Source organism: Mus musculus, chromosome 5 (assembly GCF_000001635.26).
Source record: "Mus musculus strain C57BL/6J chromosome 5, GRCm38.p6 C57BL/6J".
Classification (NCBI taxonomy): domain Eukaryota; kingdom Metazoa; phylum Chordata; class Mammalia; order Rodentia; family Muridae; genus Mus; species Mus musculus.
The window spans coordinates 129,908,529-129,923,012 of NC_000071.6; the positions used below are offsets into that span (position 1 = coordinate 129,908,529).

The following is a 14,484-nucleotide window of genomic DNA, read 5'->3' on the forward strand; positions in this document are numbered from 1 at the left end:
GAGCACTGGGTGGGGCATTCCGGCGGAGTGACCAGCGGCGGCGGCGGGCGGAGCGCATCGGCGATGGACCCTCCAACTCGTCCTTCTGTCTCCGGCCCAAGGACTCGAGCCCGCCCGCCGCCGCCGGAGGCGCTGCCCACCGTCGGCTTCGAAGAGGAGGTGTACGACTGCCTGGATTACTACTACCTGCGTGACTTCCCGGCCTCTGGGGCTGGACGCAGCAAGGGCCGGACGCGGCGCGAGCAGCAGCTACGCACCAACTACCCGGTGCCCGGCGGCCACGAGCGCAAGGTGGCGCAGATACTGCTCAACGGGCAGCGCAAGCGGCGCCAGCGCCAGCTGCAACCGCGGCCGCGCACACGCCTGGCCTGAGCACACGCCACGCTTGAGCGGGTATGGGCAGGCGGAGCCCATTGGTGTTGGGTAGGGAGTAGAATGTATATCTCAGGTCGGCCTCGAACTCAGTGTGTAGCAGAGGATTACCTTGGACTCCAGATTGTCCTGCATCCAGCTTCCATGGATGGGCTGGGATGCTAAGACATGAGCCACAATGTCCAATTCTTTTTTTACTCTCTTCTCTTTTCCTTTCCTTTTCTTCTCATTTCTGACACTGTCTCCTAAACTGACCTCGAACTCATCACCCCTCCAGCGTTTACCTTAAAATGCTAAAGTTTCAAGCATGGGCCATGATTCCCTGCTGTGTGGTTTTGTTTTATTGATGATGCCCGTAGCCCAGGATTCCATGGTGTGTAGCAAGCCTCAGCTTCTCTAGTCCTGAGATGACAGGTCTGGCCACCATATTCACCTGTCATCTGCTTCTGAGACTTCCCAGCGTTAATCATAACTGTGCTGGCTCCCGATCCCCGACCCAGGGGTTTCCCGGCTGCTGGTGAAAGTCTCCACCGTTTGGAAGTTTGCAATTGTGTGAGAAAAGTCTACATTGGAAATATAGGGAAATGTCCGAGGAAATCCATCTTGGCAGGGTGGCTCACACCTGTAATCCATCTCCAGCCTCTGTGCTCAGGAGACCGCTGGAATTGGAGGCCAACCAGGAACACTCTTTGAGGCACTGTCCCAAAACAAAACTGCCCCTCCTCCTTGTTTGCTTCCAATTGCTGTAATAAACACCGTGAACTTTTGCTTGCAACTTGGGCAGGAAAGGGGTTGTTTCACCTTAAAGCTTACAGCCCTTCCTGAAGTCAGGGCAGGAACCCAGAGGCAGGAACCGGAAGCACAGTTCCCAGAGGTTCATGTTCAGTTACCTTTCTTGTACCTCCCAGGACTATCAGCCCCGGGTGATACCGCCCACAGTGAGCTGAGCGTTGAGAAAAATCCCCGCACTGACTTGTCTCTGACCAGTCTTACAATAGAGGTATCTTTCCAGATGACTCTAGTTTATGTCGAGTTGACAGAACCAAAACCCAGCAAGCCAGCAGACAGAAACTGGGCATGATAGTGCCCACCTCTATGCCTCTTTGAACTAGCAAAGTGAAAGAGTGGGTCAGAAGTTCAAGGTCAGAGGCTGGAGAGATGGCTCAGCCATTAAGAGCCCTTGCAGCTCTTGCCTTTTAGGATCCCCGCACCTGTATTAGATGCCTCGTTACCGTCCATAGCTCAAGTTCAAGGGGGATCCAACACCCTATTCTGCCCTGTGAGGACGCTGCATGTATATCACACAGACATACGCGCACTTAAACACATAAAAATGAACAAGACATTTAAAAGTTCAAGATTGCTGGGCGGTGGTGGCGCACACCTTTAATCCCAGCACTTGGGAGGCAGGGGCAGGCAGATTTCTGAGTTTGAGGCCAGCCTGGTCTACTGAAGGGCTCCAAAACATCCAGGGCTACACAGAGAAACCCTGTCTCAGGAAAAAAAAAAAAAGTTCGAGACCATTGGCTACATAGTATGGGGCCAGCCTGACCTATAGGAGACAGGAAAGGGGAGGCTGAGAGCACAGTTGAGTTGATAGTTTTCACTTAGTAAGCATAAGACTCTGGGATTAATCACTGGCACTCTGTAAATAGGACCCTCATCTTAATATTCGGGAGATAGAGGTTCATGGAAGTTCCTGGTTATGCTTATCCTTAGTCCCAGAGCTGGAGGCCAGCCAGACGCCATCTTTATATATGGCTGGAGAGATGGCTCAGCGGTTAAGAGCACTGACTGCTCTTCCAGTGTTCCTGAGTTCAATTATCAGCAACCACATGGTGCCTCACAACCATCTGTAATAGGATGCCCTCTTCTGGTGTGTCTGAAGACAGCAAGTGTACTCATATATAAAATAAACAAATTCTATATAAATATATATGTGTAGATATAAACAAAACAACCTACTAGTGACTATGACCTCTTTTCCTTTCACTCAGGAACCTGAGACAGGAGGATCTTGAGTTGGAGTCCTGCCTGGGCATTATTGTGAGTTTCAGAATCTCACGAGCAAGAGTGAACCACCTCATCTCCAGAGGAGAGAAAACAAACCCCTTCTAGTGTCTAGTGCTCTTCCTACGACTTGGGGGAAATCACTGATTTTTGTCTCCATCTTATTTCCTACAGGAAACCTGAAAGACCTGTTAAAAACTCTTTTCCAGCTGTAACCAAGATCCTCCGTGCTGGTCACCTGGACTTTTTGACAGGGTTTTAAGTTTACTGCTCTAGTGTTTTTCCTCACTAATTAATTGTTAAGTAAGTAGTTTCCTGGTGTGTATGCCTTTTTTAGGGTTTTTCAATTAAAAGAGCACAGCAAGAATGTATTTTAACTCTTCTGGCTTTTTCTCCCTCCCCTCCTCCAGCTCCAGTTACTGTGGAGGTAACTGGTCTCCAGTTCACAACTCTCTGGGCTCTGACATATAAAGAGGCGATCACAAGCTCAGGAGGTAATTGGTTTGCTAACGTGATTGCAGCAAAAAGCCCAAGGACCCGAGTTCGATCCTTAAAAGCCCTGTTTTTGAAAAGCTGGCCCACACTTAAAATGCTACCCTTTGGGAGGTAGAGGAAGATTCCCGGGCTCACTGGCTAGTCAGCATAGCCTGATTTATGTGTTCCAGGCCTTTAAAAAGGATAGATGTAGCTGGGCGTGCTGGCGCACGCCTTTAGTCCCAGCACTAGGGAGGCAGAGGCAGGCAGATTTCTGAGTTCGAGGCCAGCCTGGTCTACAAAGTGAGTTCCAGGACAGCCAGGGCTACACAGAGAAACCCTGTCTCGAAAAACCAAAAAAAAAAAAAAAGGATTGATATTGGCCTCTACATGGGCACCCTCATGCACTTGAATGCGGGGGTGGGGTGGGAGGAGGGATGAAGGGGGCACAGGTACTCATGCACATGCATGTGTGCACATACACACACACACACACACACACACACACACCACCACCACCACCACCACCACAAACAGTGAAATGGGGGAGACATAAGATAGGATATTGTACAAGAAAGAATTCTACACAAATGTCATTTCTGAAAGTTTGGTTTTTGTTTAGGTTTAGGGGAGGGAATGAGACAGAGCCTCTCTATATAACTATAGCTATCCTAAAATTTGCTATTAAACTGGGGTGGCCAAGAACTCACAAGAGATCTGCCTACCTCTGCCTCTGCTTCCTGAGTGCTGAAATGTGTGTACACACCACCACCCCAGGCTGAAGATTTTGTTGTTGTTGTTGTTGTTTTCTTTTTCTTTTTCGGTTTTTCCAGACCAGGTTTCTCTGTGTAGCCCTGGCTGTCCTGGAACTCACTCTGTAGACCAGGCTGGCCTTGAACTCAGAAATCCACCTGCCTCTGCCTCCCGAGTGCTGGGATCAAAGGCGTGCACCACCACTGCCCGGCATCAGGCTGAAGGTTTTAATATGTGTTACAATAAGATATTGTCAGAACTGGAGATACAGTTCAGTTGGTAGAGTGTGTCCAGTATGCATGATGCTCTGGATTCAAGCCACAGAATCTGCATTAATTGGGCATGTGGTAGGTAGCATGTGCCTAAAGTTCCAGGACTTGGGAGTTACAGAATCAAAGATTAGAAGTTTATGGTCATTGATTGTGAGTTGAGGGCCAGGCTTGGAGTTGGTAAGACCCTGTGCCAACACTAACAGTAGGCGATATTCAACAGTTGCTGGGTTCCCTTTGGTCTCACAACAGTTCTTTGACATGGGTGCTGCTGTCCCTATCTTAAAACATGAGATTCTCGCTGGGCATGGTGGCGCATGCCTTTGAACCCAGCACTCCGGAGGTAGAGGCAGGTGGATTTCTGAGTTCGAGGCCAGCCTGGTCTACAGAGTGAGTTCCAGGATCAGCCAGGACTATACAGAGAAACCCTGTCTCGAAAAAAAAAATGAGATTCTCATAATTTCCAAGTTAGCTTTTTAAAAATAAGTGTCTGTCTGTCTATATATATCAGGTGTATTCTGGCAGCCAGAAGAGAATGCTAAATCCCCTTGGAGATGTAATTATTACAGTTAGTTGTAAGCTGTCCACTGTGAGTACTCAAAACCAAGGGCAGGCAGGGTGGATACTCAAAACCAAACTTCATATAATTTTGAAACTACAGAACACTAGTATTAACCCCCGAGCTGTCTCTCCAGGCCTCTAGTTAGATTTAATGCTCACTTTGTCACAGTCTGGAGTTAGCTGAGAAAGGAAGCCTCAGCAAGGAGTCCCTAGGTATAAGATTGTCACACCAACAAAGGCAGTGGTGGGTGGGAGGGTGTCTTGATAACTGAGTAGAAAGAATCCAGTCTACTGTGGGCAGCACCATTCCCTGGGACGGTGTAATTGGACTGGAGAAACTGGCTGAACCTGTCTTGGTGTCTTTAATGGCTTTAATCTCAACACTCTGGAGGCAGAGTCAGGGTTTGAGGCTTAGCCTGGTCTACATACTGAGTTCCTGGCCAGCCAAGGCTACCTAGTGAAACCCTCAGATGTAACAGATAGGTAGCTGAAGTGGTACAGCAAGCATGGTTCCTCTGTGGCTTCAGCTTTAAGCTTCTGCTTAAGTTCTTCCCCTGACTTCCCTCCAAGATGGCCTGTGGCCTATAAGTGTAACCCAAATAAACCCTTTCCTGTTGCCTTTTTTTTTTCCAGATTATTTTCACAACAGAAAGGAAACTAGAACAAACACGGTGTGAGTAACACGCAGAGATCACCCAGGAGTAAACCAAGTGACCTGGTCCTAGCAATTATGCTCCTGTTGTCAGGGCAACAGTGATGATTTCATGTTCAGTTATACCTAGGGTTTATCTTTGGGGTATGATAAAAAGTATGCTTAAGCCAGTCCATATTTTAACAACCTTTTCTGTTTTTCTTTTGTTTTTGTTTTTGTATAAGGCAAGGCTTTCCTATGTAGCCCTGGCTGGCACCAAACTCACAGAGATCCACCCATTTCTAGTAAATATTGGAATTAAAGACATGTACCACCAGGCTGGGCTTAACAATATTTTTGAAAATGAAAATTCTTAACAGAGGCTCATCTACCACCACCACCACCACCACCCCCACCCCCAACCTGGAAACAGGGTTTCTGTGTGTAGCTAGCCTGGGCTGTCCTGCAGCTCACTCTGTAGACTGGGTTGCTTGGAACTCACAGAGATTCTCCTCCCTCTGCCTCCCAAGTGCTGGGACTAAAAGTGTGAGCCACCATTGCCTGGCTTCCCACACTTTACCCCCCCACCCTCCACCTCCGAGTGCTTGGCCTGCAAGTACACCTGACTGCCAGAAGAGGGCATCAGATCCCTTTATAGTTGGTCATGGCTCCCCATGTGGTTGCTGGGAATTGAACTCCAGACCTCCCTCTGGAAGAGCAGCCAGTGCTCTTAACCACTGAGCCATCTCCATCTCTCCTGCTCCCCCCAACCCCACAAGGCTTATTTATTTTTATGCGTATGATCATTGGTTCTCAACCTGTGGGTAGGCTAAAAGCATAATATTCCAGAAATCAAGGTTATCTAACACAGTTGGTACAAATGCTATTTAATGTGTGCCTCGTCCCTCATGTTCAATCCCTAACATCACATACCCCAAAACAAGACGAGCATTTCATCCCAATTGTCACTTCTAAATCATGGACTCTTGGGCGTCTTTATAACTGCTGTTCCCTCCTCCTGAAATGCTCACATCCTTAATAACAACAGGGCAGCCAGGCAGTGATGTTTGCCACCCACACGTTGAGAACTGCTGCTCATACACATAAAAATGAATAAGCCTTAAAAGGGAATCTGGGAGCCCGGCAGTGGCAGCGGTGGTGCACACCATTAGTCCCAGCACTTAGGAGGCAGAGGCAGTTGGACCTCTGTGAGTTCGAGGCTTGCCTGGTCATAGTAAATTCCAGGACAGCCAAGGTTGTCACACAGAGAGCCCCTGGCTTGAAACACAAAACCAAAACAAACAAAGACGTGGCTTGCTTTCCTGATTCATCAAGGACTCTATTCAATTGGTCCTGTTGAAGAGTTCTGCCCTGGGCTAACATAGGCAGCTCAGTGGATAAAGGGGCCTGTTGCCAAATGATGACCTGAGGTCAATCCCTGCAACCCTCATGATCGAAGGAGAGAACAGACTCCTCAAATTTGCCCTCTGACTTCCACAAGTACTGTCTGCACATGCGTGACTCAGAGATCCACCTGCCCACAGGTGCTGGCATTAAAGGCATACACAACCACCTCCCGGCTCACAGATACCATTCTTAAGAGTCCTGACCCAGCCAGGCAATAGTGGTGCAGGCCTTTTAATCCCAGCACTTGGGAGGCAGAGGCAAGGCAGATTTCTGAGTTTGAGGCCAGCCTGGTCTCTATAGAGTGAGTTCCAGGATAGCCAGGGCTATATACTGAGAAACCCTGTCTCGAAAAACCAGAGTCATGACCTGAGCTCGCTCCCGCTCTCTCTCTCTCTCTCTCTCTCATTTTATTTAATATGTATACACTATTTTGTCTGCATGCCAGATCCCAGTATCAATACTATGAAGCACCATGTGGTTGCTGGGAATTGAATTCAGGACCGCAGGAAGAACGCCAGTGCCCTTAACCTCTGAGCCATCTCTCCAGCCCCCTGGCTCACTCTCCTAAGTCCCCACCTCAAGCAGCTCTTTCTCCAAGTCATCGCCATGTGATTTAGGTCAGCCTGTGTCTCCCCTTGCAAAGCTGTTCCCTCTGAACTACAGCATCCCCTCCCAGAGGAAGGAGGGGCGGTTCCAAGTCTCAGGCAAGGCAGCCCGCCAAACACAAGATTCAACAGGTTCAGCCGGGCGGTGGTGGCGCACGCCTTTAGTCCCAGCACTCTGGAGGCAGAGGCAGGCGGATTTCTGAGTTCAAGGCCAGCCTGGTCTACAGAGTGAGTTCCAGGACAGCCAGGGCTACACAGAGAAACCCTGTCTCGAAAAACAAACAAACAACAACAACAAAAACCAACAGGTTCCCCCTTGAGGTTAATAATCTGGTCCCCTTACTTCTAGTGCTCGCAGCTGGTGGCAGGAGTACTCAAGGTTATGCTTGTTTGAGGCCACCCTGGGCAAACAGAACCCTATCTGGGGTGGGGGTGGGGTCATTAATTTGGGGGCTGGAGAAACAATGCGGTGGAGATCCAGGGCGGAGAGGATGCCGGGAATTTGTTCACGGAATCCAGGGGATTCAGCTTTCCTCCACCGCCCTTGACATCTGCAGTGGGCTTTTTATTTTATGCATGGTTTTTTGAGATGGGTTTGTCTGTGTAATAGCCCCGGCTGTCCTGGAACTCGCAGAGATCCACCTGCTTCTGCCAAGTCCTGGGATTGAAGATTAAAGGCGTGCCTGGCTAGAGTGGGCTTTTTGTGTCATGGTTTGTCACTCCCTCTCATGTCCCATTTTTTTACTCCTCCAGGTGACTCCAGGGAACTTAGTTCACCAAACCATGTCATTCATTCTCTATCTGGGACACATAGATGTCCTACGGGGGGGGGAAAAAATCACTCAATACCCTACCTTGAAATTTAAATTGTATAGGGATAAACTTGTTTTATTTGCTTGCTGTGGCTCCAAATCATCACAGCTGCCATCCAATAAAAAATGTTTATAGTTGAGAAAAGGGGCTTACCATGTAGCCTGGGCTGGTCTTGAATTTGTAGTGAGCTGTATGTGCCTTTCATGTGCTAGGATTTACACGTATGCACTACAAACACACCTGACTTTAATAAACTTCTAAAATTATCAGTGGCTACTAGCCTAACTTGAAACACAAGCCCTGAGCAAGGCAGCTCAGTCAATAGGGTCTAGAAGGGTGGGGGGTGGGGGATGGTGGAGGGGGAGTTGAGGATTAAGGGAAAAAGATAGACAACATTGTGCTATTAAAAGGAAATAAAACTTGAGACCTGTGATTCATGTAATGTATGTCAAATAGCCCAAAGAGTTGTTTGTGAGCTTTGAAACCTGGGGCTGAGAACATAGCAGAACAGACCAGGACATGCCCGGGCAGGCCCATCGCCTCCCTAGCTCCCACCCCTCTGACCTAAGTTAAATGTTACAGGCTGCTGATGTTTAAATGGACCAATCATGTGAAACCGCGCGTGCCAATTCCTCCCCCAGCCCCACTCCTTTTCTATAAAAACCCCTAGCTTCCAAGCCTCGTGGTCGAATCCACTGTCTCCTGTGTGAGATATGTTTCGACCCGGAGCTCCGCCATTAAAATACCTCGTGTTGTTACATCAAGGTGTGTTCTATTCGTGATTCTTGGGTGCACGCCGAATCGGGAGCTGAGTGGGGGTTTCCCCACTAGGTTCTTTCACTATGACCCCAGCAAGTGCTGAAGTGGCTTTAATTTTTTCAGTCTGCTGTTATGTTATTCAAGGTCTATGGGAAGAATAGGGTCAGATCCAGGCCAAGAACAAAGTAGTCAAGGATCAAGCAAGGCATAGACAAACATCCCATGGTACTTAGGGACTCAAGATGATTGAGATCTCAAGCCTACTTCTTTCTTCTAGCCCACTATCAAATTCTCGCCAATATTCTTGAATCGGCACCAAGAGCTCTCCACAAAATCCTATATTGAAAAAGGAGCTAAAATGGGTCGTGATAAATGAAAGGAATTGTCTTAATTTAGCTTTAAAAACTGCATTCACAGACAAGAGAAACATATATAATTCCAAATTTAGGCCTAAAACTGTCTTGTGTGAATTTATTTTACAGAATCCATATTTTTTTTAAAAAGTACTTAGAGTAGAAACCAAAATGCCTGTCCAGCATGCCTGATAACCTGCGTTTTGACCCCCAGCATCCGTGTAAATGGCTGAGGGGCAATCTGGCCTTCCTCTTGTCCCCCAGTGCATGGGAGACAGCTAAGAGGCAGCAAGCTGCTTAGCCTACTTAGAGTTGGTTTACTTAGCGTTAGGTTGGTTAGAGTCATGAAATCAGCAAGCCCTGGATTCAGCTGAGACCTCCTTCCTCTGTATGTAAGGTGTAGGCTGAGGAGGACACTCGACTCCAATCTCTGTTCCCCACAGGCTCTACCTGTTTTCCACACATGTGCGTGCATAGATGCAAACACATCACATGGCAAAGAAAGAGTAAAACCAAAAAGAGTTCCAGGAGTTGGGGACAGCACTGGGTGGCAGAGCACTTGCCCAGCATTTGTGAGGCCCTAGGTTCAAACTCTGGAAGTGCCAACAAAACCCATCACAGCTCTCAGCTTCGAGCAGTGTGATGATGCTCCATGTCATAATCGTACATTAAAAAAAAAAAAAATTTAAAGCTTATTGTTACTGTATAAGAGCAGCGGTTCTCAACCTGTGGGTCTCGACCCCCTTGGGTGTTGATGCACCTAAGACTATGTCCGTAAGACCCACGTGGCTCCTCTGTTCGTCTCTAGACCAGTCTACTACACTTTTCTACCATACCTTTCAGCTGGGTCTGGTGCTGCAGGCCTTTACCTCAGCATTCTGGAGGCGGAGGCGGAGGCGGAGGCCGGAGGCCGGAGGCGGAGGCGGAGGCGGAGGCGGAGGCGGAGGCGGAGGCGGAGGCGGAGGCGGAGGCGGAGGCGGAGGCAGGTAGATATCTGAGTTTGAGGCCAGCCTGATCTATGAAATAAGGCCTGGAGTTACTGAGGGTTGTGAGCGGCAGCCATGTTGAACCTAGGTCCTCTGGAAGAGCAGCCAGTTCTCTTCTTAACTGCTGAACCAACTCTCTAGGCCTAAGATTTATATCATTTATTTATTTGTTTGTTTGTTTATTGGCTTTTTTCGAGACAGGGTTTCGCTGTGTAGCCCAAGCCCTGGCTGTCGTGGAACTCACTCTGTAAACCAGGCTGGCCTTAAACTCTGAAATCCACCTGCCTCTCTGCCTCCCAAGTGCTGGGATTAAAAGCATGCAGCACCACTGCCCGGCCTTATTTTTATTTTTAATCCATGTGTAGGTGTGTGTCTAGGCAAATGTGTGAGAGTTCCCAAGGGAGTCAGAAGAGGGCACCGGCTCCCCAGGAGGTAGAGGTCTGGGTCATCATTGGAGCATATGCCACGTTGATCCTCCCCTTGGTCTCTCCGCAAAAGCAACAAGTGTTGTTAACTGCTGGGCCGTCTCTCCAGCCCTCTCACACATGCTCTCGCTCGTATGAAGACAGGGCAGAGCGGGAATGGATAAGGAGTTTGGAGTTCTTCCCTCTTGCTATTTCAATGAAGAGTGATATGTTCCTTTTCCTCATTCAGGCTGTATGGGAAAGACATCAGGAGCACATGGCTCAGTGTGTGTGCTGGAGACCTAGGGGAGTACGCTGGGATTTAGGAAAGGCTTTTATATGTGAACTAACAAGAGTAGCTTAAATGCTGGCAAGAAAGAACCACTGGGCAGGGAGGGGGTGATTAAAGATAAAGCAGAGAGGAAAACTAGTGAATATGGGAGAAGGCAGGGAGAGAGGAGACTCCTGGGGAAGGAATTGCTCTCCCGCACCCTCTCTCCCTCACCCCCACCCCCACCCCGGTGATGGGAACGCATCTTTAACAGGCTAGACAAGGTCTTCCCACTAAGCCACGTCCCCACCCTCTCCTGGCCTTCGGTTACAACAGAAGGGAACATTGTGGCAGTACATAAATTCAAGGCCAGAAAGTGCAAGAGAGAAGTCAGGTGTGGTAGCAAATACCCGTTAATCCCAGAGCTCCCGGAGGCAGGAGGATCAGGTTTTCCAGGTCATCCTCAGCTGCGTAGCAAGATGATGGGGCCAGGCTAGGCTGTCTCAAAACCAAAAATTTAATCTAGCATCTTTGGGGGCAGAGACTTGGTAAATTTCACAGAGTGGATGATCTCCCTGACTCATAGTGACTCTTCTGACATTCTATCTTAGGACTGTGTCCTCTCCAAGGTGACGTGGACATCTCCGAGAAATGAAATGAATCTCTCTCTCTCTCTCTCTCTCTCTCTCTCTCTTTTGGTTTTTTTCGAGACAGGGTTTCTCTGTATAGCCCTGGCTGTCCTGGAACTCACTCTGTAGACCAGGCTGGCCTCAAACTCAGAAATCCACCTGCCTCTGCCTCCCGAGTGCTGGGACTAAAGGCGTGCGCCACCACGCCCCGCGAAATGAATCTCTTTTTGGACATTCTTTTTCAGTTTAGGAATGGTAGCTGCTTCTTGAATTAGCATAAAGCAATGGTTCCCCACCTGGGCGTCATGATCCTGTTACATGTCAAATGACCTTTCAGGGCTGGAGAGATGGCTCAGCCGTTAAGAGCACTGACTGCTCTTCTGAAGGTCCAGAGTTCAAATCCCAGCAACAACATGGTGGCTTACAACCATCTTTAATGAGATCTGATGCCCTCTTCTGAAGTGTCTGAAGACAGCTACAGTGTACTTATAATAAATCTAAGAAAAAAAAAAAGATCCTTTCATAGAGGTTGCAGATTAGATATTCTGTATATCAGATATTTCCATTATGATTCATAACAGCAGCAAAATACGGTTAGGGAATAGCAATGAAAACAATTTTGTAGATGCGGGAGGCGGTTCAAAACAACAAAAGGAACTGTTTTAAAAGCTTGCAGCATTAGGAAGATTGAGAACCACATGTAGATGCTAGTGTTTAAATATTAATTTATGGCTCTGGGAATTAACTCCGTGCTCTATCTGAGGTATACCCTCAGCAAACCTTTTTATCTTCCTTTGCCTCCTGAATGTTGAGATGATAAACATGTATTATCATGCCTCCTTTAAGGCAATATTCTTTTTTTTTTTTTTTTTTTTTCTTTAGTGTAGGCCTGGCTCTGGCCTGGAGCTCACTATGTAGAAAAGGCTAGTCTTGAACTCACAGAGAGTGTCTGTCTCTATCTTTTTTTTTTTAATTAATTTATTTACTTATTATATGTAGCTGTCTTCAGACACTCCAGAAGAGGGAGTCAGATCTCATTATGGATGGTTGTGAACCACCATGTGGTTGCTGGGATTTGAACTTTGGAAGAGCAGTCGGTGCTCTTAACCACTGAGCCATCTCTCCATCCCTGTCTCTATCTCTTGAAAAGGCCATATTCTTGTTAAGAAAGGGTCTCGGGCTGGAGAGATGGCTCAGCGGTTAAGAGCACTGACTGCTTTTCCAGAGGTCCTGAGTTCAATTACCAGCAACCACATGGTGGCTCACAACCATCTGTAATGGGATCTGATGCCCTCTTCTAGTGTGTGTCTGAAGACAGCACCAGTGTACTCATATAAATAAAAAAAAATAAATCTTAAAAAACAGAATGTTTAAAAAAAAAAAAAGGAAGAAAGGGTCTCAGTGTGTAGTCTTGGCTGCTCTGGAACTCACTGTGTCAACCAGACTGGTCTAAAACTCACAGAGAGTCACCTGCCCCTGCCTCCAGGGCACTAGGATCCACACAGGAGTCATGATGTGTGCATCGTCCCCAAAAGTAAATAAGTTAAAATGTAATTTAAAAGGACTGCTATAGGGCTGGAGCGATGGCTCAGTGGTTAAAAGCACAGACTACTCTTCCAAGAGGTCCTGAGTTCAATTCCCAGCAACAACATGGTGGCTCACGACCACTTGTAATGGGATCTGATGCCCTCTTCTGCTGTATCTGAAGAGAATAACAGTGTACTCACATGAGTAAACTAAAATAAAATCAAAAAAAAAAAAAAAAGCTGCCATATCTGAGGAAGATCCGATTGGGGACAGGCAAGAAATGTGTAACTCGTGCCTTAGGGTGTTTCCAGAAGGTATGTACAATGGAGACAGGACCAACAACATTCCTTTATGATTATGACTGTGTCCTTTTTTGACTTCTGACCTAGCACTGGTATTTCTGGGTCAGTGACTTAAGCTTTTGCTAGTAATAGTGTACATATGTGTCTCTCTCTCTCTCTCTCTCTCTCTCTCTCTTTTTTTTTTTTTTGAGACCGGGTTTCTCTGTATAGCCCTGGATGTCCTGGAACTCACTTTGTAGACCAGGCTGGCCTCGAACTCAGAAATCCGCCTGCCTCTGCCTCCTGAGTGCTAGGATTAAAGGCATGCACCACCACGCCGCCCGGCATATATGTCTCTTTTTATCCTCCTCCTGTATCTATAAAATTAAACATGGGTCAAAAATAACCTGGACCAGGGCTAAGGAGAGAGCTCAGTGGTTGAGCACTTACTATTTATTCTTGCAAAGAGCCAGCTTAATTCTCAGCACCGAATACACACCCTCTTTGACTTCAGCTCTGGGGTAGCCAGTGCCCTCTTCTGGCCTCCTCAGGCACCTGCACAGTCACACACACAGGCATACACACATACGTACATGGAAACAAATAAAAATAAGAAAAACATTTGGGAAGGAGCTAGAGAGATGGCTCAGTGGCTAAGAGCACTTGCCTCTCTTGCAGAGGGCTCAGGATTTATTTTTGGGGCCCACATGGTGGTTCATGGCCATTTGTAACTCCAGTTCCAAAGGATCTGATGCCCTCTCTGGCTTCTGTAAGCACACACATGGTGTACATACATATAGATAATAACACACTCATACACACAAATGTAAATAAATATTTACTAGAATGATAGCTAAGTGGACCTGAATTCCGTTCCCAGCACCCATCTCAGGCAGTTCACAGTGCCTATGACTCCAACTCCCGACACTTCTAGCCTCTGAGGGCACACACATACATGTACATACATGACATACACTCTCAAACACAGTACACATGTTTAAAAACAAATCTTCAGGCTGGTGAGATGGCTCAGTGGGTAAGAGCACCCGATTGCTCTTCCGAAGGTCCAGAGTTCAAATCCCAGAAACCACATGGTGGCTCACAACCATCCTTAATGCAATCTGATGCCCTCTTCTGGAGTATCTGAGGACAGCTACAGTGTACTTACATATAATAAATAAATAAATCTTAAAAAAAAACAAATCTTCAAAAATATAATTATGTATCAATGTGGTGGGGGAGTTGTGTATTGAATATTTTTCATTGCTCCCTAAACAATGCAATAAAAAATAATTTTTAAAAGATCACTTATGACGGTACTAACTTCTGTAAGGATCTAGAGGTGATGTAAAGACGATAGGTGGAACCAGGCATGGTAC

The 14,484-nt window shown here is 47.3% G+C and overlaps 1 protein-coding gene across 2 annotated transcripts; it reads left to right on the forward strand.

Moving 5' to 3' along the window:
* Window positions 1-11: 11 nt before the first annotated feature.
* On the forward strand, window positions 12-5,260 carry Nupr1l (nuclear protein transcriptional regulator 1 like). 2 transcript variants are annotated; one of them, NM_001359308.1, is made up of 5 exons: window positions 12-393; window positions 2,370-2,418; window positions 2,557-2,685; window positions 2,793-2,876; window positions 5,073-5,260. In NM_001359308.1, the coding sequence occupies exon 1, from the start codon at window positions 64-66 to the stop codon at window positions 370-372; it is 309 nt and encodes a 102-aa protein (NP_001346237.1). In that variant the 5' UTR covers window positions 12-63; the 3' UTR covers window positions 373-393; window positions 2,370-2,418; window positions 2,557-2,685; window positions 2,793-2,876; window positions 5,073-5,260. The 2 variants fall into 2 exon arrangements, with proteins under 2 accessions (NP_001346237.1, NP_081192.2); NM_026916.3 differs by lacking the exons at window positions 2,793-2,876; window positions 5,073-5,260 and having other exon boundaries at window positions 2,557-2,753.
* The last annotated feature ends 9,224 nt before the right edge of the window (window positions 5,261-14,484 follow it).